A 23,060-nucleotide genomic window follows, 5' to 3' on the forward strand; every position below is an offset into this window, starting at 1 on the left:
CTGGAACTTGGCTTCACGCAGCCAGTCGCAAACACTAGACAACTTTGAAGAGATCTTCAAAAAACCACACACCCAGAAAAAGCCATTTTTATTAGTCCATTAACATGTCATTAAAGTATCTCCTTAGCCCAGAATCAAAATTCCATCCTACCTAAGCAGAAAAACGTCACGCATGAGAGAGCCCTCGCAGAGCAAACACCACCAGGTTGACAAAACAGAGCGGTTTCATCTCCGGGATTCCTGAGACGTACTCAAACTGAAAAATCCTCTTGGGCAATGCCCAACAGTAAGCCTTCAGGTCTTCCAGATACACGCCAGCAAGGGCTGCTTAGCCCTCAAGAAAGTAAATCAGTAAAACAATAAAAATAAACAAACAAATGGCATGGGGCCATTGGAAGAAGGCGGCTCGTTAAATTCCCAGTTACCTAAGACTGCACGCAGCACAGTGAGTGAAGTTTAAGAATGAACTGCCACCAACCTTGGAGATACATGAACGGTTATGGAATTAGTTGAAGATCTTTGCAAGGATTAAACAAAAAGAGGAGATCAATAGGAAGCTGAATTAATGCTGATGTACAGACTCAGAGAAAGGCACACAGATCAGACAAGTGGAAATAAGCACATCCAATTATCTCTCCGAGTAACTCTTCTTTCTCTCCTTCCCCCTCTGTTCACCCATAACAAATGCCTGACACAAAGGCGAACTCCCAGATTAGATTTTTCATCAAATCCTAGCTATGACATCAGTTTTCTTATGAGTTTGCTATGCTTCCTCTAATCCAGGCCAAGAACCGTCTCCTGTTCCCTACACATCTATTTCCCAGTCAGACACCAAAGGCCAGAACCCCAGCCTCAGAGCATTACAGCCTCAGACCTCAAAGCAGGAGCCACCCATGGAATTTATTTGCCCCTTGTACAACGGGGCAATTTCCAGAGGTACACGGACAAGAGCAAGACCGTGCCTTGTGAAGCCTCCGCTGCCATCAACAAAGTGCCCCTGCAGCATCGGCCACCCTCACCTTCCTTTACCTTTTCCTTGCAGACCTTCTCCCAACATGTTCTTTGAGCACTGGAGTTCAAGAGGTGAGTCACCAGTCACTGTCCTCACTTTACAGCACCTGGAAAACCCATATCCAAAGAGAGCCGCTCCCAAAAAATACCCCATTGCTCACGGCTTTACCAGAGAACACGTTAACAGCAGGGGAAGTCAGAGGGAACTACCCTACAGCTTTTAAAAGTCAGTCCTCCACCACCAACACATCCACCAGGATCACAACCAAGTGGCGTAAATAATTCCGTAGAGATTTACCAAATGCAGTCAAGTTTTTGTTTTGGGAAGATGTCCACAAACGGCCTCGCAGTTCCTTGAAAACAGAGCAACTGCTCGGGCTTCGGCTATATTGTCAGCGCCTGTATACACGAGTAAGAAAGAGAAACAACTGGAAAGAACTCAAAATTTCTGTTAAAACCACACAGAATAATATTCTATTCTCAGGGCAAATTCAACCTCTTAGCTGACAGCTAAATAAAACAATTGCAATAACAAAATTCCTACTGGAAACACAAAACATTTTACAGTTACTCCCCATTTCATTGTGCAAGTGGTAGCTATTGGGAGCAACACTGCTTCCCGTACACATCTCGCATCTCCCACCACACAAACCTGAATAATTTATATTTTTAAGCAAATAATGTTGCTCAAGGTAGGCTTATCTGCACGGCTTGCACTTGCTTGTGCTCACATTTTGAAACAGACACCACCGTGCATTGTGCAAGATCGCTGCTGTGAAGCTGAAAGCGTGCCACAGGACTGACTGCGGGGCTCAATTTTCTTAAATGACATTAGAACTAAGGAATAAAACCGTGTTGAAGTCTTAATATTTTGCTTTTATAGTTACCCAAGTGCTGAAAAAGCATCTGGAAAAAAATTCCTGAAGCATGAAAAACATGTTCCTCCACCCACATGCACTCATAACTCAGATTCCAAACTGAATTTTACTCAGATTGCCAAAAATATTTTGCACTTTTAACACTTGGAGCTTTCAAAGCACCTTTTGCAAAGCCGTACAAGTGTCACTACCTGAAAGGACTGAACTCTCAGCCTAACCCTGCTCACAAATAGGGCTGGGATCGAGCCCAAAGCCAGCCCCATTCCATACCCTCAGTAAACAACAGGTCCTGTCTAGAAGGAAAGGATCCAAATCTTCAGACGTATGTATTTGTTTCTCTGGAAAGCACCAGATGAACAACAGTATATTACAAAGGAAATACAGAAAAAAAAAAAAAAAACAACCCACTCTAGAGATGAATACAAAGCTATGCTGCTTTTCACTACCACTTTGGCAGGAATTACATTTTAACTAGCTGGCTCTCCTTTCTGGGAATGAAAGCCCCTGTGCAGCACAGCCTACTGCTAAGTCAGCGTTTAATTTAGGTGTGTTTCATTTAGTGCCTCTGATCTCCATTTCCATAAGTTAAATGTCTACAGCGTTCAACACCTTATTTTCATTATCAAAAAGAAGCTTACACGGACGCTCCCTTGCAGCTGATCATTTGCTTACTAATTCAGTACATAAAAGGCTTTTCAATAAACATTATGTTCGCTATAAAACACAGAACTTTAAGATTCCCCTCCTTGCAGATATTCTCTGTGGGGCTACCCATACCATTAGCACAACTATATTTTTTATAACCAGTTTGTGAGACTCCAGTTACAAGTGCATTTAGACGCTAACAGCAGCTTTCCCCCCCAAAAAACACCATCCAATTAATGGACTTGGAGTTTTTATAAGACATTCGTTTCCGAAGCCTGATAGGAAAAGCTGCCCAACTGCTCTCTGCTGCTTTATAAAAGAGGGAAACGTGGAAAACTGAAGACCAAAACCAGAAGCAACGCGTTTGAGGATGTTTACCACGCGGCTAAAATTAGCGGACCATGCAACCACACCAATTAAAGCAGATCCAGCCTTGGGGTCCTGTCCACGGAGCAAAACATTTCTGAAAGGATGGGACAAACAGAGCCACGGGTCAGCTGTTCCACCCCAGGCTACAGGGAACTACAGCTCCTCTATCTTCTGACCCAGCATTACCTCCAGCTCTCTTTACATACCTACCGTCCAGCTTCAAACTATCCTCCTGGTTTGTGGAAGGCAGAAAAAAGTCTGACCTTTCAGTGCAAAATGTGCCAAAAACGGTGAAAGCAGAAACATGGTACCAAAAATCTTGGCAAAGTTTGACTAGCCAAGCAACAGTTCAACAGAACCACTAGATTTCTCTGAAATAATAAAAAATCTAAAATTTCCAAGCTAAAACTAACCACATTTCTCACTTTAAAACCTAAAAGGTGTTTTGTATCTCCAAAGAGTGGCTGGTATTTATATACAGGCCTTCAGATGCGGGTAGGGTCAATATTTCAGCCAATTTGTCTGTAAAAAACTATTCTAGGGAAGGAAATATGAACGCAATTTAACACATTTTTAATCTCAATTTTAAAGCTAAGATTTGTTTTTCCGGACAGAGCCAATATTAGCTTCTTTGATATCTCACAGCAATTAAATATAGTACAAATCAACTTTAAGGAAGAACATTTTCCAGTGAGGGTATTTTAATAAACAGTAAAAAAAAAAATCACGTCTGGTTTTCATCAAACATTAAGCAGATTGCTTAAAAGCACGAACATTGTTATTTCAAAAATGAATGGTGTGAAGTCATGTGTAAGTTGTAAACTATGTAAACTATTAGTCATGCAGGTTCAGATGTATCACTAGAAGAGTTTTAGTTAAACAATTCCCATGGAAAACTGCCTTACAGCTAAATTTCCAGGCTGGGCCCTGGTCGGGGCAGGGCTCAGCTCAGGGTTAACCTAGAGCTGCACAGAGAACCAGGGAAAGGAAGCTGGCAAGGGAATTGCTTGGGTGAGCTAGGATGCTGCTGGTGGTGACATTAATCGCCAGCAAAAGGAAAAACAACAACCAAATCTTTGAAAACACAAAGTAAGGAACAACCAAACAATTGAGAAGTATCAAACCACCACCACGTTTAAGCATATTCAAGAATCTACATTTCTTCACTCATTCTTAAATCATCCGAGTGAAGAAATTCCAATGTAGAACTCCAGCAGAAAATGAACCTACACAATGCCTGGTAAATAAAAAGAACAGACTTTGGGAAGAAAAAACACATACTGTGTTTAAGCTGTTTTTCTAAAACTTGGGCTCATTTTGTGTTTCTTTAGTTACTCTTGCAACAAGTATTTGCTCAAAATCTTCTGCAGAGAATAATATTCATGAAGCACCTCTTCTAGCACTACTACAGCTTCAGCAACTGCTACCAGAACAAATTCCAGTGGATACTGGATGGCTTTTCAATAGGGACTGTCAACACCCTCGAATTCTTTCATAAGTAAATGAAAAGCAGTCCTGATATCAAGCAAGGCATCAGTACCATATCAGTGCTTCAAAATCACATACCTGAGGTAAGGAACGACTTAGAATATGGGTATGGAAAAATACTGTATGTGCTAGAAATTAAGGAAAACGTCTCGGTATACCGAGCGCATTTTGGCATGTTTGGATAGAAAGACAAAACGCCACAAGCCTTGTCATACATGCTCCTCCAAGCCATAGGCCCCGCCACCAAGAAACCCTTTTTCATGCTCTTACAGCTTTTGCCTTCCTCAGTGGCAAACCTGTTGTTCATTTTGCGGTAAGCACGATACCAAACAGATGAGGTGGAGGAGTACTTTCTGCACAGGCCGCGAGCGAGCTCCAATTTAAAATCAGGGCATTGAAAGCCAATACTCAGCAAAGAGTTAACAGCGTGCAAAAGCCTCTAGCAATGAGTTCATTTTGTTCTGGGCTACTTAGCAAACGGTCAGCCAAAAATTGAACCAGCTGGAATTCATTCAGAAGTACTTCTTGCTTCCCAGAGCTCCCCGGGCTGCAGTTATCAACCTGAGGATAACAAGCGCACGGATCATCAGCATCGAGCTGGCGCTCGAGAGAAGTGGCACAGCCTAATGGCCCGTAATAAACGACGTTTTGATCCTAACTCGGACCTCAGGACTGAGTTATAACTGCTCCTAGGGTCTTGTGGGAAAAACTGTAGGATTTGCCCGAGGAAGATGGAATTAAAGAATTGCACCGACCTCTCTGTTCGGTGATTACCTCGTTACCTGTAACGTTTAGTGAACCCTTCTAACCTCAGTCCTTTTGCTGCGTTTCAGATGCTGTCAATACAAAACAGACAGAATGGAACACTGAAGTGGGAAGATTGCCTGTTTTAATCAATTAAAAAAAAATACTATTATAAAAAACGCCCTAGAGTACTTCAAAATACTATTTAGATACCTTGCTGTAGGAAAAGACACCTCAAATGCCCAGGTAAAGTTTCAAAAGTAATGATTATTTAAGCACTTAAGTTACAGAAATGGAAGAATGACTCCAGGAATTCCAACACCAGTTAAAGGTGCACAGTTTACATTCAGAAAAGGAAGAATTTTGTTTGCTCAAGTTAAATTCTTGGCATCGCTTCTGATTTTGAATGAAGTACATTGGCTGGTTTAGAACATTGGTTTTTAACTCCTGGAAAAACTGAACTCCACGATCTTAGGTTTGTTTGCTAATTACTCAGTCCGTTATAATCCCTTTCAACATCTGCCTGAGATGTTACAAACTGCTCCTCGCTTTCTTTGTGCATTTTTTTCCCCTCATTTGTTCGGAGAGCTCAGCTTAAACCCTTCTTGTTTGCAAATGAAATAAAAAACACACAGAAGCCCCAAACGCACGCCAGTGTTTGTTCCTGGCTGGTGAAGGGCACCAGCATGAAAAGGTGAGCGGTGACCCTGGCTACCTGCCAGTGGCAACGTGCATCTCAGCTCACTGCTTGGGCCTGCTGCCAGGTGCTGAACACCAGGGGGACGTGGGGACAAGTCGGGGGGTGACAGTGTTGGCACCCCTCAGCCGGCAGGAGCAGGGGCACGGAGCTATAAGGAAGATGCGGCAGAGGGGAAAGGAAAAGAATGGGACAGAAGCGAGGCTTGTTCCAAAAAAAGACTGTAATTACAGGGATATTAATAGCTTCTGGAAGGCAAGAGTTTCTAATTCATTCACCTACTTTTGCTCTTTCTATTAACACCAGTACGGAGTCGCTGTTTTCTTCTACACGACGTTTGCCCACTTGTTGCAGGGGAGACATTCCTTGTACTGTAATGAACTTTCCCAGGAATTAGCACGAAAGCTATTGGTACATGGAGGAAGAAAAATCTGATTTAACAATCGGTCCAAGCTAAAGGTCTAACAGGAGAAGGAAACAATGAGTAAGAAACGTTTTTGTTGCTGCTGTTGTACAGTTAGCCATGTCCTCAGGAAGCCCATACACTCACCCTCCGCAATCTACCTAATCACCTATTAGTCACCCCACTGGTAATTCCCTACAAGTGCTTTGGCTTGGGTCATGCAGCAGCCGGGAGACTGTCACCAATGTCACCAGCTCTCTGATTTCCAGGCAGTGAGATGCGTTTCCTGGCACGGAGAGGCACGTGCCCGAGGAAATGTGGGTCAGCGAGCGCGCATCCTACCGCCCAGCGTGCGCTCTCCAGGGACTCGTGGCGGCGTGACTCAGGAGCAGCGGGCTGGCTGCAGGCTCAGGATGCTCGTTTGTTAATGAGATTATCACCGTGCCTTGCCGGCGTGTCCACACCACGCTGCCAGTCAGCTAGAAGAGATCTTCAAGGAGCCCAGCGCGCACAAAGCAAAATATTGTGTGTTAGGGCCGTGCTGAACAGCACTGAGAATGTTAGAAGGATGTAGAACACCGACAGGCACATCACGCAACAGTAGCCATTAAAAGGAAACGTCTGCCTTCAAAAACAATTAATCACCCGTTGTGTTTGCCTATAAACATCCCGATCCAACAGGCGTGTGTTTCGCTCAGCCGAGCAGCAGCAAGATGGACAACCAGGCTGCTGCTGCTGCTCAAGAGCTGCAAGCAAGGGGGGCATTGTGAGTGGGACCCTGCCCTGAACGCATCCCCTCGCCTCCTTCCAGCAGTGGTTGTGGTTAACCAGTAACCTCCCGCAGCTCGCCAGCCAGCCCTGCTGCCAAGCAGCGCTCCCCAGCAGTACCAAAGTTCAGCGGCTCCACGCCAGATCCGTGTCATCGCTCTCTTCCACAAGCAGCGCCGGCCTCTCCACTTGAGGTACCTCCAACAAAACGGCTAATTCTTGCGTGACCTACGGGGAGGCACAAAACGGCTGCGAGCTGAATAGCACCAAAGAAGATTTCATGAAAAGCGGGCTTTGATTCCGAATCAAGCCGTATCAGCCGATGTGTTACTCCCTTGTTCTAATTATATAGGACAGCATCTATTTAAACTGCCAAGTTAATGACTTCAAATTTGATCAATAGGCTCTGTTTATTCAGCCCAGCGCTACTGACGGTCACCAGGGATGAAGAGCAAAACAAACAGGCTGCTTACAGCAAATCTGCGGTTGAGGTGGGGTGCGTATGAGAAATCCACAACCAAACAGCCTGCGAGTTAGTCAGGGGGTGGGGAGGGAAGCCCCCTGCCACAGCCAGACACCCCATTTCCCTTCGTGTCCGTAAAACATTTATCCGTGTTGCTCTGTGAACGGCCAAGTTGCGAGCTGCGTGAGCTCAAGCGTGACAAACATCACGGATACAGGACTCCGAGCCTTATCTCCTACCATCTAGCTACGTTAAATATTTCACATTTGTTTTCAGATTAAGCCGTGGTAGCACACGGCAACAGCAAGGGGACATCGGGAAGCCTTCGGACCATAAGCAGTGACTTCCCTCCTTGTCACCGTACCCAGTGCTGAAGGAAATTTGCTTTGGAGCCGCTTCGGGAAAGGCCGGAACCACCTTCTTGAAAGCAGGATGACAAATGTCCTTGACTAAACCTTCTGCCAGCAGACGGACTGTTTTCCTTACAGACGAGCTAAATAAAAATAGTTCAGAACACAAGCAGCATACAGTGTGCGTGCAGCCTCCCAGCAAAGATGGTTTTAAATTTAAAAAAAAGAGCTTTCGTTGCAAACAGCTTCTCAACAGCAGCTTAACAGCAAGGGATGTGGAAACCCCCAGCAATTTTCAAAGAACACCATGCAAGGTATTCAATGCAGGAAACCCCCTTGCTAATCCCAAGTGAATCTGCAGCCACAAAGGCTGAGATTTTGATGAAAATGCTTTCTTGCCTTATTCTGACCAGGGTGCTTGCTTACAATTTTCCTCGACATTAGGCTTTCAGCACTTTGTCTGCGAGAGGGACCGCTACCTGCCCTGTACGAAATGTCAGCGTCCATTCCATCAATAAATTATAACCCACTACTGCTCTCATACCTCCATCAAAGGTGCTACGTACGTAAGAGGGAGCATGAATGAAAAGATGCCATGTCTCTTCCTACGCAGCCTTCGTGTACGCCTTTCATACTCAGATTTTACCCAAGTGACAACACTCACTCACTGGATCACAGAGCAATAAAATATGAAGCAAGTTCTCCTAAACAAACTGGTCTCATCGACCTGCTGTATAAGTCTAATGTCTAAAATTTAATACTTAAAAAACAACACATGGAGCCAGCCGCTTCAGTCAAAGCTGAAGAAGTTTGCTTTCCATTTTAAATTGATTAAATAGATTCAATACATTAAATTTTGCATGGGTGGTTAGCAGTGCTAATATTCTAGATAAAACGAAACGCTCTGCGAGGAATATTAGGGCGAGCTCTCAGCAGATGTATTACTTGCTCTCACAGTAATTTAGTATAACAGAGGCCTGACAATTTCACTGAACACGATTACAAAAACCAGCTCTTCACAGTTCGACACAGAAGCTCCCAGAAGTACCTATTTCTTCACTGTGTACTCAGCACAGGGAACGCACTTGAAGACAAGCAAAGGCTTTGTGGGAGCTGTAGAATAACACTTTATTTTTTTTATTAAGGTGATTCCCATTTATCAAAGAGCCGAGATATTAAATGTGAGCCTTTATTTCCATTCCTATCGCTGAGGCGGCTCGCACACCTACCAATCTGATATTGTCCGAGCTCCGGATGACAAACGGCTAGACAGAACCAAAAGAGAGCAAAATTTAATAAACAATTTTCATAAGCGAAAAGCCTATAAACAACGTTTCCCTCCTTACTAAAATAAGCTACGTGTCGTTAATTTGAAGTGATAGCACTGTTCTTTTAATTAAAAAATGCCAGTAGGAGGCTGATGCATTGCGTGCTGCTGTAAGCGACAGGCTCGCAGGATGCAGATGAATCTTTGGGTAAGGAATTACCGCGCAATTTCTTCTGGGTTGAGAAGCAAAACAAAATCCCTACGTGAAACCAGAAGCAGACAAGGTGTTACCAGTGGTGATTGATAAAGTCTTCTGGATGTTTCCCTCAGAGCATGATGTGACGTTCTGGGCAACAAACAAAACCCCCAAAAGACAACAGCCCGCTTGCTCCAGTTGCTGGATTACGAGCTAAATGCATGAAGTGCGACTCGTTACAGGTTTGTGGCTCACCTCGGAGCTCCTCTTCCATTTCCATCCCTGCAGACCCAAGCCCACTGCCTTTTGGTGAGACAGGGACCGAGTCCTGCACCCTGCCCGCAGCTCAGGTGGGTGAGGGAGAAGAGAAGTGATTGTGCCCAGCCCCACATCTTCAGCGGGCGTGGAGACTGTATATTGAGCATCTCTGCCCTTACCAAATTTGACTGAAATCGGATGAAGACCACCAAATTATTTAGAGAACGACAGGTGTGATCCCCTTTTCAGCCTGGTTATTTATTTTTTTCAGTCTGGAAAGAAGCTTAAGCTTGTCTTCTCCGTTTATCCATCAGCCTGATGGTCAACTAAGGCAGTGCCTCCAAGAGCCACGGACAGCTCAGCATGCCAGGTTTCACTGCTGACTGGCAAAACCTCCAGAAGCCTAGAAAACTGATTAATATCAGCTTTCTGATCTAGCACAAGTCCCTGCAAAACTATTTGCCAGATCCTTTTCCCCCTGGCCTTTTAAAATAATTCCACCACTTCGGAAGGGGTTGGCAGCCACGATCAGGACCTTCTGCACGTCTGTGCTACAATTCTGTGATTGCTGCTATCATTAAAAAAAGAGAAAAAAAGCTCTACGTAGGCATCTGGAAGCATGGCTGTCTTAACAACTGGCAGCTGCTTTGCCTGGTAGAGCCGCCGCAGTAAGGAAACATCAGAGAAACAAGCAGGGCATTTTGTTTTTCCTTGGTACAGAGGCTATCCAAGAGAAGTCAGTTTATCTAAAGGTTTCTAGTGTATTTACTCACCAGTCCTGCAATGACTATTTCAATCACGTTTACACTACCAGCAGCATCTCAAGCATCACAGATTAATCTGATTCCTTCTGGTGCTTCAAAGTCTGTTTTCTCTCTGCACACTTGTACGATTTACATCCTAAAGCAATGACAAAAATAAATACAAAGGAAACCTGGTACTATTTTTCAGCTGGGCTTTATTTCCTTTTTTTTTCCCCTTCTATCAAAAAATAGTTCTCATCTACGCTCTAGTTCAATTTGGAAGCAGCACAGGCGGACTTGATAAGCATCCTGCGAAGGAAATGCTTTGAATTGCAGACTACTTACAGCACATTTTCCCAAGCAACTTTTTATAAATCCCATTTGATGGGCGGTTTGCTAATTTCCATTGAAGTTTATCAAAACATTATTTGTAGACAAGTCAAATTACTTCTGTGATTGAACAACAACAACAACGAAAAAAAATCTCTTGTGCCTGCCAGTCCAAGCCAGGCTGCTGGATTACGCAGGAGCATTATTTATCCTGTTACCAGACAGCCCTTTCTAACTCTGAGAAGGTATTTAATTTTGAACGAGAGAACACACCACAAAAAAGCACCCATTTACGCGTTTCTTTTGTTTGCCTGAGTCTTGTACAAGACCAGGTAAAAGCACTGCTAATAAGGCCTGGTGACAGCACAATTATTGGGACTTATTATGCTCCCCTGAGTAGATCTAAAGGCTGCACGCTCGTGACAGTCTGTCTGGCTGACTGACTCTCCTACCTGTGCCGGTTTATCAGGCTGCAACAGACCTATCTAATTAATATATATTGAAAAAAAAAAGTCTATTAACATTCAATCCCCTAGAAATCTTGGAAAGGAGGAATAAGAGGTGTAGGTGCTCCTATAATGTCATATTAACTTTAGATATAGCGTGGCATATTTTCGATAGCTATTGCACAATCTGTGAAGTCAAATCTTACAAAGGCAGCCGGACATTTAATCCTGTAGCCTGTGCTTTTGCATTAGCAAATTAACATTAGACTATTTAACGAATCACGGGCACGTTTTCAAACCCAAATTTAACTTGGTTACATCGCACAGCTACCCAAGTTGAACACAGTCATTAAAGAGCAGGTTTACAATTTGCACTCTTTTCCTGAATCCGATGTGTTCACTGTTGGGAGGACCACGCTGTGTTCCACACACTTGCTAGCACCTACCAGCTCTGTAACTTCGCTTACACCTTCAAGCGTATCTCATCTGCATTTCAGCACTCATCTGTAAAACGGGGAACCCAGCGGAAGCATTTTCAGTCTTTGGTCAAAATATTTCAGGAATAGGTTAAATATGTCACCAGATCACAGCATCAAAACTCTTTGCACAGACAAAAAAAAAAGCTGAGAGATAAAAAGAGAAAAATTAGATACACAAATTCAAAGCCCCCAAAGAAAAAAAGCCTGAATTTTAATTTTTTTTTTGCCACCAAGCTGGTTCTGTTCTCTCCGATCTGTTATTTCATAGGGTATTTTCAGACACATGAAGTCTGAACATGCCCATCATAGCTTGATCGTTACCTGTCCGCAGACAATTTTAAGAAAGTCACAAAAGATACTGCTTGTAATTCCTACTGCTATAATAATGCTGAAATAAATATCATTTCAAGAGCCCAGAAAATTCAAGTTATTATTTCAATGGCTGATATATCTTTAGTTGACATTCGCCTGCTCAGTCCAGAGCTCAAAGTTTACCAAACCTAATGGATTTCCTCCCCATTAATGCTAGAAGTTCCCAAGAAGCCTTGTTCAACAACTAGGTATCCATTAACTAGACTCACACTTGTAGAATATGACACCTCTGACTTCTCATTTTAAAGTTAAGTCTAAAGTTAAGTCTAAGTTTAAAGTGAAGGTCCCACATCCTTATAAAAATGTCCACATGTTAAACAAAGCTAAACACATTAGCTGTAAGAATCAAGAACAAAGCTTCCACTGCAAATGAATCAATGGCTGCAGTCTGAATCGAATTGAAATTCCTCACTTTTCTAAATTCTGCACTTGTGAAGCCAAAAAAAATGTTAAAGCAACAGCACAATCCATGTACTCAGTTAATTTTCATGTGCAGTCTTGCAGTCTGGGCTTCTTTTTTTTTTTTTTTTTTGCTTATGCTCATCAGTAAAATGAAGCATATGCATTTCAAAAGATGTTTCCTTTTTAAGAAACTTGTTGAGCCATACACCTGCATACTACACGATGCAAACACGTTGACCACAGGGACTAAATTTCCTGCTGTAATGCCCACTTTACACTGAGGATGCGACACAGGCCACATTCAGGGTTCGAGGAAGAAAATACAGGACCACAGAAAAGAGCTCGGAGTGATGTTAGCAGCCGCCTTGAATTCAAAATAAACGCAAAGGCAACTATCTGAAACAAGTTTTTACCTTTGCTTTAAGGAGGAAGAAGCCCAATGGAGAACTTTCAATATAGTGTCCTGGAAATTAGGAAGGTTCATTAGGAGAATAGATTTTCTCTAACACACGCAAATTTAATTATGAAGTAAACAAGAGATGGAAACTTTAAATTGATATGAATCTATGCAGTTTTTTAGTCTAACGATTAGAGGGAATAGGCAGGTTTTTATGGAAGACTAAAATGCAAACATATGAAAAGGTCAAAGAAAATGCTGTTCCTTCACTCACACACACAAAGTCATTTTATTCCAAATAATAAAGTGTACCAAGACAGCCCTCATCAACTCGAGGGGGAAAAAAAGGCATCTTATTGAAAATGATTCTTTACTTACTACGGATTAACAGCAAAAGCAAAAATTACTGCAAGATCAGATAATGCCAGGCTACCCATGAAAGTGAGAGAAAGAAGTGTTGTTATTGTCTTCAGCAGGGCTTCCTCATAATCCAGGGGGGAAGAAGCATCCACCATTCAAAAGGAAAAAAACAAGCACCGTGGCCAGAACTGAGCATCAGCGAGGAAATCCAGGGCCACGTAGTATTCCTGGAGTATCCTAGTGGTCAATACTACTTGGAGTTAAAAGCATGGTTTAGTGCTGCCCTTTATTCTTAAACGAGCTGTAGCAGGAGCTTAAGTGACAACCGGGAAACAAAGCATCAGGCGGAAAGCTCTTACAAACACCTGCTTCCACAGGATTTCTCACCGTTTCTGGGTGATTTAGGATTAGGGCAGCGTCCCCACGGCACAGCCGAGGCAGGGGGCTGGTGCTCACCGAGCCCTGATGCTGCTGCAGAGGCTCCTCGGCCGCCTGCCATCGCCTTCAGCTGCAGCGGAGGTGAGCACAGCTGGCCCGGGAGCGGCGTGCAGCGCCGCGCGGTCGCTGGGGGGATTGTGCATTATTTTAGCATTACTCGCAGACAATAAGGGATTGTTTCGCCCGCAAACAGATGAACAAGCCTCCCATTTAAATACTTTCGGGTAAATTGTATTAGTATGCATAATAGTGTCCATATCCTCTAAAAAAAAAAAAAAAAAAAAGAGGGGAAAAAAAGGATTTTTTCAGGGGGGAGGGGAGAGCAAAGCCCGCTCTGCCAGCGTTATCCATCGACGCTGTGAATTGGGTAGCCTTGGGGATTTTTTGCCTGCTGTGCTTAGTGTCCTTGACAACAAGCCAGTTTGAATTTTGGCCTTTAACTTGACAAAAATGACTTACTGAAGAGGAAGGCATCAAGCTATTACAGCCCTGTGGAGAGATTCTTTCTAAAACAGCATGCGAGCTTATTTTGCCAATTCAACTCGAGTATCGTCAAATTTATCATCCTGCTCCAATATCCCCAAATATTCCCAATGCAGATGCCAGTTCTTAAGAGAATATGCAGAAGAAAAACTTAAACATTTTTGCTCCGTCCTCTCATTGCATTTGAAGACTTTCACAAGGAAAGAGAGAGCTGGAAAACCCTGAGAAATGCGCCCAGGGATCCCCTTTGAAAAATTACTGGTTTCCGTTCAAATAAACGGGAAATGAAGCTTATAAACATTTTTTGGTAGCATCTTAACCTGCTACTGACCTACTGACTGGTCTTTAGCAAACATACACACAGGTTTCTTCTTCTATTACATTAATATTTATCTCATCTTTCATAAATTGATATATACCAATAGGCAAGCTCCAGCAAAGCTTGCTGCACGGTTTAAATCACTGTTGTCCCTCTGTCTCCCGTTTTCCTCTCCCAAATTGACCTCCGCCTACCAGAAGATAACACACGCTCACACCTCAGCTTTCCAAAGTCCAGCACCTTGCCTTAAATTCTTGAGACTCACAGCGAGAAGCTGGACTTGCACTTACTCAGGTGAAGCATGAGCACAGGTTTTCTTCCACCAGTTCTCTCGTGGTGGGTGACAAATTTCTGGCAACGGGGGGCAGCGGGCTAGCAAGGAGATAACATCTTGAGATAACATCATCACCTGAGAGCAGCGCCGCTTCCCCACCACCAGCAGGAACACGTTTGGTCCTAACTAAGTGTGTGTTTTCCTTTGGGCTTTCTAAGGGCTACACTTGAGACCTCGGCACATACCCCAAAACATAAAGAGACCCACGGCAGGAGAAACGACAGGGTGGCTGCCAACAAAGATCTCGAGACTTCTGGTCTCACTGATGTTTTCCTGCCCCCAACACCCCGAGCTGTTGGTAGAGGGGAGAACAAACCACTTGCAGTAATGGGGCCATTCAGCCTTGGTTCCACTCCAGGAGAATAAATCAGCAGCGGTTTTCGGTTCCCAAATGCAAATTACCAAAAGCACTAATACAGATAAAAGCTTTCAATGATCCTGCAGAATCATGGGCCTCTTCCACAATAACATTTTGACCGGTTCCAGAGGAATCATCGTGGGGAAAAAAAATAAATAAATCAAGAAAAAAATAATTCCTAACTTAGGGAAAAAAAAAGGCAGATAGAACAGTCTCTTCCAGACTTTTTTTTTTTAATATTCTCTTCACTCAAGTCTTAAATGAGCTGCTCTGAAGTGTACATACCCAAGCTTCACACGCCTACCACACTGATGTAACCTTACCTTCTCCAAACCAATCCTCCCTCTCACGCTATTTTGACCAACGTGGCCCAAAAGAACAAGGCAGCCGGGCGAGTATTTAAGTCTGGAACCATAAATAGTAGCAAGTAATCTAACCAGATTAATCCAACTTTAAGCACGTCGACTGGACTTGCTTAAAAGTTGGGCAGCAATCCAGACAAACCTCCGAAACTCCGGCTGCCAACAGGCACACGTGGTGTTTCTGCACAGCTCCTCTTCGCCCTGTGAGCCACCAACCACCGTGGGCTCGCTGAGATTTACCTGCAAGGGCACTTCCAGCAGCTTCTCGGTCGCCGTTAGGAAGAATTCAGGTACCAGCTCGCAAAATCCCAGGGTAAAACCGGCTTCCTCGCAGGGGAATTGCTGTACAACCCTGGAATGCTCAATTTTGCAACCCGAAGAAAACGTGAGGCTACAGAATTGTATAACATGATGCAGCCATTTAAGGAAGTGGAGGAGAAAGCTGCTCGCAGACTGGTGGCTAGCAGGGAATTAGAAAGAAATCATTAAGGAACTGCAGAGCGACATCCCAAATTACATCTCTTTATATGAAGACATTCAGTTGGAGAAAATAAAGTTTCGAGTCGGGAATAAAGTAGTTATTGTTTCTACTTTCCCTGCCTGAGGGGAATATTCAAGCAAACTCCTTTTGGAGATTTAATTTACTTCCACCAGGACAATGGTGCTGGCACGGCTCTGGCTTACTGGGAGGAAGACAAAAGGAGGCTCGCTACCCACCAGCCTGCCCGGAGGAAAAGGCAGCTCGTTGGATTCCCACTCCAGCAGCCCGAAGCTGCCAGCTGGCCGGCTGCAAAGGCTGCTCCCCATGAAAGCAAGATGAGTAGTAGTATTTTTTCTTTAAGTCCCCCCAGTTACATGCCCTAAGCCTCTTGGCCGTCCCCATCAAAGGGCCTCTGAGCAGCCCCACGTTTATCTTCACAAAAAGGCCAGTACTCCACGGTGCAGACAGGAATGGAGGTGGGAGGTTGAGCGCCTTGCTCAGCAGGGCTCAGGACCCAGCTCCATCCAGCACCCCAACCAGCAGCACATCGAGCACCCCGCTCCCAAACACGTGAAGAAAACCAAGCAACGGGACAGATTGCAACATCCTCCCGGATTGCTAGGCAAAAATCAGTTTGGAGCTACTAAACTGCTGCTTCCCGTTGTGCTCCCCGTTGTAGGATTTTAAATCCCAAAGGCTGGGCTGACCAGCCTGCCATTTCAGCCTTCCCTTGCACTAGCACCAACACCATCAGCTGCAAGAGCTCTTTCTAATGTAAAAGAAACTAAAAGTACAGGCAGCCCATGAGGGATGTACTGCTGCTGATCCCGACGTGGATGCTCTTCATTGCTGACCACAGGACAGAAAACTGCCCAGGCCGTCGGTATCAGCGCTGCTATCGATCAGCCCGGTAACTCTGCTGCAGCGATCAATACTACATTAGTCCCGAAATGGAAGCTTTTGGGACACGTTTTAACATATGCCTTCAGAGCAATCCGAAACGGATGTACGAAAGAGACGTAATATTTTAGTTGCTACCAGAAATCACTGTGCTCTTTAACGGGTTCCTTAAATTACAAATGGAGATCTCCAAATTGACCTAAAGCCGCCCATCTAGAAGCAACAAACCGCTCGTGCTTTGCAAATGGGACTTCCCTAAACCGTGCTGACTACAGGGAACCGAAAGCGGTGTCCAGGCTCCTTATCTGCGCCACCTCTTCCCTCGTTCCCTTTCTTTGCCACTGCTGAGCACCAAAACCTTTCCTGCAGCGATCCAACGCGTCGCCTACACGCCCCCGCAGCTCGCACAAACCACCCACTTCCACACCAGCTTTGTCATTCCTCCCTGGCTCTTCCGACACCAGAATTTCCTTTCTCTCACGTACACCCTCCCTCCCAAACCTCCACCGAGGCGATGACAAACAGCGGCCCGGCCACTTCCTAGACCAGGTCTGGGACGAGGGACGCCTCCGCTGAACACTCAGAGCTGACTATTTATATTCTGTTCCACCAACTGCTGCTCTTCTGGGAAAGAAACTGCTTTTGCCATCAGCCCTCGACACGCCATCTATGTGTTTTCATGGGCTCTGACTTACACATGAGCCCCTCTCCCCTTCCTGCTCCATGTCTGAAGCCATCCGTAACGGCTGAACCAATTCTTTTTCCTTCCCAATGTTTCCTCAGTTCCTCTGCACTCCCCGGAGGCAGCCAGCTTTCCACACCTCAGCCGAGACACCGCTGAAAAAGCCGGTAGCGACCAAGTCAGAATCCAACCTCCAGCTTTTTTTTTTTTGGGTACAGCAGTTGCACGTTGAGTCCACTTCACAATTTTTCCAATTCTGTCTGCAACTTCCATCCGCAGGCTACCTGGACTAGGAGTGTCTCTGATAGCAGCACAATGAGACTGCAGTTTTCACGAGCACTTCTGCGTGATAGAACAGTATGAGTAAGAAGCGTGTAAGCCCTGGAGTTGATAAACCCTTAGGAACTTCCCCAGGGAGCAACTGCAGCAGCAAACAAAGGTTTTAGAGGAGCACACCAGTTAAAGAAGGGATAGACACATGCTCCACAAAGGCGCCTTCATCTGTGGGTCACATTCCTCCCTGACCCAGAAGATCCCAGGTGGACTCTTCAAGCACTACATCATTTTATCATTTCCATCCCTTTTTTGAGACATCCATCCCTGTTACACTACCCTGGTGGCAGCACAAATACAAAAAGACCACAGACTTAACGCCAAGTTTTACCTTCCTTTGCCTTGAACTGCTCCAAGTGGCAAGAGACAAGGCCACAAATACCTTTGGCTCCTGCATCACCAGTAGAGGTGGTGAAGCTCCAGTGGAAGTAAGAGAAACTTCGCACGCGCTTTTGGAAAAACTGAGATACGACAAGAGAGCAGCGCATTTGTGATCCACAGGACACCAATCGTTTGAATCTGTCACCCAAGTTACTCGCTGTTGGGTTTTGCTGCTGCTTCCTCCTTTCTAACAGGAAGCATTATTTGCCATTTTACCTCCTTACAGTCCTCATCGGGGTAGGACCGACACCACTCTGTATAAGCACAAAGACCGCTTCTGAAAATAACCACAGGATCCAGAACTTTTAGATAGATTCACACAAATAAAACACTCCCAACACCCCAGTCATACGAATACATTTCCAATATGCAAGAAAACGAAGAAAAAGCACGAAGGATCTGACTCCCGTTCACTCCCCAAAGTACCGCTCACAGGCGCCTTCAGACTAAGTGCTATTTACACAGCTATTTTCGGTAGCGCAAACCAAATTGTTTCTAATCACAGGAAACACAATGCAAGGAGTAAATCATAACGGAAGGAGCCCTCGGTTTGATTTCATTCCACTCCAATCTCCCAATAGCAAAACAGGGGAGAAAAAGCCACTCCAGCTACAACTGTTTGGAACAGGTAAGTCAGCACGCTGGCCTCCAGCGAAGCCAAGAATACGTTTCCTAATGATCCTAAAGGGAAATCTCTCCCAAAGCAATTTATTTTGTGATTAAATACAGCATTTTTTTCACACTACGCAGGTCGCATGCTTATGAAATACAGGAATGTTTGAGCAAGCAGATTTCTTTAATTATTAAAAAAAAAAAAAAGATACGAGTGAGAAAATCCACCAAGTTGCTCAATAAAGTAAAACTTCAGCCCCTTCCAATAAACATTCTCAGCTAGGAGAGAAGAATTGTGCATGCTAAAAGGAAAAGAGCACTTTGAAGCAGCGTTCGCTCTTCAAAATTAAACCCAACAGCTTCTATCTGTTATTTAAATGATATCCTCCTGCTCAGAAGGGCTATGACCGCAGCATAAGTTACTCAACTCCCAACGTTTTTATTGACTGACTTGCATAAAAATAAGCCACATTAATGACAGATCCGACATTTAGTATCCATCGCCACACAACTCGTTTCAGATCAAACATCAGCCATCCACCCTCAAAATATTTTCAGCCTTCTCGTGTCCAAAAGGACTTTCGGATTTACATTTCCCTCACCAACTTCAGCCTTCTGAAGCACGAGCGGCGCAGAACCAGAGAACTGATTAAAAGAAAAAAGGGATTTTTTGAAGAGACGCTTCTGCCTGATTGCAGCATCTGCCAGGAGCACGTTACCCTGTCCCTGAAGTTCACCTAGTGCCATTTTCTCATTATTTGGCCACCTTCTATGCTCCTGCAGCCTCTTTAAAATTAAACCCAACAGCTTCTATCAACCCTGTGAAGATCAATGCCGGTGGCCGAGCGCTTCCTTCGCACCCAGAGATCTCCAAGCATCCACCTGTTGCCTTTGAAAGGCCGGATGGGGCCTTATTTATTAATAATTCACCCCGCAGCCTGAAGAAGCAGACGCTGTGCCCCTTTTCCGTTTAAGCTGCAGCCTGGGCACCAACTGGAGCAGCTTGTGGAAGATTTAATCCAGACCTTTTGAGGGTGCAACAGAAATTGGCTTATCCGTGCGTGCACGCGCGCCCCGACACTCGGAGGAGCCGCTTCTCGTCACCCTGAGCTCGGGGAAAGGAACTTCAGAAGTTGAACGCGTCACATTGGAAAAGGCAATCGAGTCGTGGGGAATGGTAAGAATAAAAAAAGAATGCAGATAAAAAAAAAGGATAAACAGCAAAAAAAAAAAAAAAAGAAAAAAAAAGGGGGGGGGATGCTAAAAGCAATGAAACGGGTGTTTTCTCAGGAGAAAGATCAATGGGGTTGTCTTCGGCAGCAAAAGGGGAAGGTAAATGGTTTAAGTAAATCAAAGTGAGGTAAATTATGAAAGGAAAAGCTTTCCTAAAAGTCAGGGAAGGCCAAAATCTGAGGGAGCCGGGGGCTGAAGCAGCCCGTGGGCTGTGTTGGGGGGGGGGGGGGGGGAGGTAACAACGTGCCACGAGGGGAGGAAAAAAAAATGAAAATCAACAGAAATAACTTCAAAATACAGAACCTCCGCAGGGCCCCGGGGGTGGGAGAAGGGGTTTTAAAGGGATAAAAGTTGCGGAGAGGTGGCTGGGGCCCGGCTACCGCCGAAGCCGGCCCACGGCGGCCCGGTCAACACTCCCCTCACGCCCAGGGGGCCGGGGAGGGGGCGAGGGGAGCTGAGGGGAGCTCGCCGTGAGGGGAGGGTTGATGGGGCCGAGGGTTTTGCGGGTTTAGGGGAGCCCCCGGGCCGCGGCCCCGTTACCTGTGAGGCGGATCTTGATGCTGGAGCCGTTCCGCCGCGTCCCGGGGTTCGACATCGCGCCCAGATCAACCGGCGGCCCCGCGCAACCCCATGCGGGCCTTGCCTAAGCCCCCACCGAGCGCTCCGGGAGCCTTTCTCCGCCGTTACCGCGGAGCCAAACGCGGAACCGGAGCCGCTCCCCTCAGCCGCCGCCGCCGCCCGCCCGCCTCAGCCCGACCCGGCCCGGCCGCCGAGAGGGCGCTGGAGCCGCCCCCGCCCCGCCCTGCGCCCGCCGGAGGGGGCGTGACGTCAGCGCGCACAGCGTGGCGGCGGCGCGGCGCCGCCATCTTGGGAAGGTCGCAGGGTGGTGGTGGTGGGGAGGGGGGGGAGCCACACTCGGAGGGAGGGGGGAGCGCCCCCTGGCGAGGTGTGGAGGGGATTTGGAGGGGAAAATGGGCAGAAATGGGAGAATGGCGCACGAATTAGCGGTAAGGGTAGAGGGAAGGGCCTCAAGTTACACCGGGGGGTGTTCAGGTTGGAAATGAGGAGGTATTTCTTCTCAAAATGAGCAGTCAGGCATTGGGACAGGTCACCTAGGGTGGTGGTGGGGTCACTGGGGGTGTTCAAGGACAGGGTTTAGGTGACATCGTTGATACCAGATGATCTTGGGGGTCTTTTTGAACCCTAATGAGTCTAGGATTTGAGTCTAGGATTTTAGGCTGGCACAGTGGGTGTATAGGGACACTGTGAGTGCATGGCAGGGGTACAGGGTGGTGCTTACCCACCCCATCCCACCCAGAGCAGGAGTCAAAAATCCCCCCCACAGCCCATACCCCAGGATAAAGTAAAGGAGAGGGGCTCTAATTAACACAGCCAACCTCATCCAGGAGCAGGGGGAAGGCACTGACCCCACAAGATGGTGGCCATGGCCTTGGAACTGCCTCCTCTCTGTCCCATGCAGAGCTACACAGACACAAATTTTTTGAGGCTTAAGGCTGTGATGGTGGAAGCAGGCAGCCTTCCTACTGCAGCCTCATGTCCAGCACACACAGGCAAGCAGGGGAACAGCTCAGTAGCTGCATCCCCTCCTTCTGGCTTGCCCCGACTCAGAGCACCAGCACCCAGTGCCCCTGCTGCCCCAGCACCTTAGGGCTGCCTGTGCAGCTCCACAGCCTGAACTCACAGCCCAGCTCCAGGCTGCATCTCCATTTACACTGAGGAAGCACCTGCCTCAGATTCTTTTTACCTGGTGAAATCCGATCACTTCCAGATGCTGCATCAGCCCTGTCAGCAGCACGCTACAAGGAGGCAGAGGCAGCCAAGGCCTTTGTGTTAAGCCATGGGCATGAACAAAGGATGTGCAGAGATACTTGTCTCCAGTGCACATTTCAGGCTTTGGCATAGTTTTCAGTACATAGTTTTAGTAGATAGTACAGCTATAAATCCCTATACCATTCAGCAGCTCCAGTATTTTAATATTAAATAAGTGATGCCCAGTTCTGGCCCACAAGCTGAGGGCTGCATAGCCCCTCACAGAGAACAACCAGGCTCCACTCCTTGTTCCTAGGCAGTCTGGGAAGAAAAATGCTTGTATCCTGTGGAGAACACATTCAGGGCAGAGGAAGAGGTCCTTCCCTCCAGAAATCACGTTTTCCCTTCATATTAATTCATCTGTCACTCCACCTCCCCCCACATCTGAGAAAGCAGAGCCCTGAAGCACCTGGGGTCCTTTTGAAGAATCAAACCTCGCAAAGCATGGATGATAGAGCTGCCCACCCCCAGTTCTGCATCAAACAAAGTCCTTAAAATGCTTCAGCCCCTGGGGCCTGTTGGGTGCCAGCAGAGCCCTCCAGCCTGAGACCCCAGAGCCACATCCACCCTCCTCAGCCCATGGAGGGAGGCTGAATTTAGAGGGATTGGATACAGGGAGGACTCCACAGCAGTGACATGCAATGGGCACCTGGAATACAGGTCCTTGCTAGTAGAGGGCAGCTTTAGGCAGAGCTGAATCAATGGGCTCCAGGCAAGTGGGCAGCATCTGTGAGGCAAAGCAGCTCCCACTGCAAATATCTGTGCTGCTGAAGGGCCCAAGTTGACTCAGCTCCTGTGTCCAGATCCTGCTACATCCAAGGAGGGCTGGAATAGCAGGACAAAGCCTCTCAAACAGCTTCTGAGCTGTTTGAAACAGCTCGGAATCAAGCCTAGAGATTTCAGCACAAACACTGAAACCAAGCTGGATTTGGTGGTAACATCCCACTCTTTAGGGATTTGACTCTAGTCAAGCAGTTAGCAGGAAGTCTTAGGCTGTGCTTTTTCACCTAGAAAAGGCACCCAGGAGCTCTAACACCTTTCCTATGTTTAGGCCCTGTGGAATTTGTTTTGCAACAACAGCTTATGAGGGGGAAAACAGAAGCCATTAGAAGCATAAAGTACAAACCCAGAAGTGCAATTTATTGATAAGCTTCAAATGTAAAGAGATCCCACATCTTTGCTCCTCTTGATCTGGACATCCTGGCTCTACCAAGACTGCCTAGCTCAGAGCTGTGCAGTGCCTCATCT

General features: G+C 46.0%; 1 protein-coding gene across 4 annotated transcripts in view; it reads right to left on the bottom strand.

Moving 5' to 3' along the window:
• The window catches only part of SMURF1 (SMAD specific E3 ubiquitin protein ligase 1), a 45,978-nt gene extending 25,286 nt beyond the window's left edge, over positions 1-20,692 (bottom strand). For all 4 annotated transcript variants that reach the window (XM_082772054.1, XM_082772053.1, XM_082772052.1 and 1 more), the window contains exon 1: positions 20,523-20,692. In XM_082772054.1, coding sequence (XP_082628180.1) covers positions 20,523-20,577 — 55 coding nt within the window. In that variant the 5' untranslated portion in view covers positions 20,578-20,692. The remainder of the gene's footprint in view (positions 1-20,522) is intronic.
• Between the last annotated feature and the right edge of the window lie 2,368 nt (positions 20,693-23,060).

This window comes from Aythya marila (assembly GCF_965140915.1).
Source record: "Aythya marila genome assembly, chromosome: 15".
Lineage (NCBI taxonomy): Eukaryota > Metazoa > Chordata > Aves > Anseriformes > Anatidae > Aythya > Aythya marila.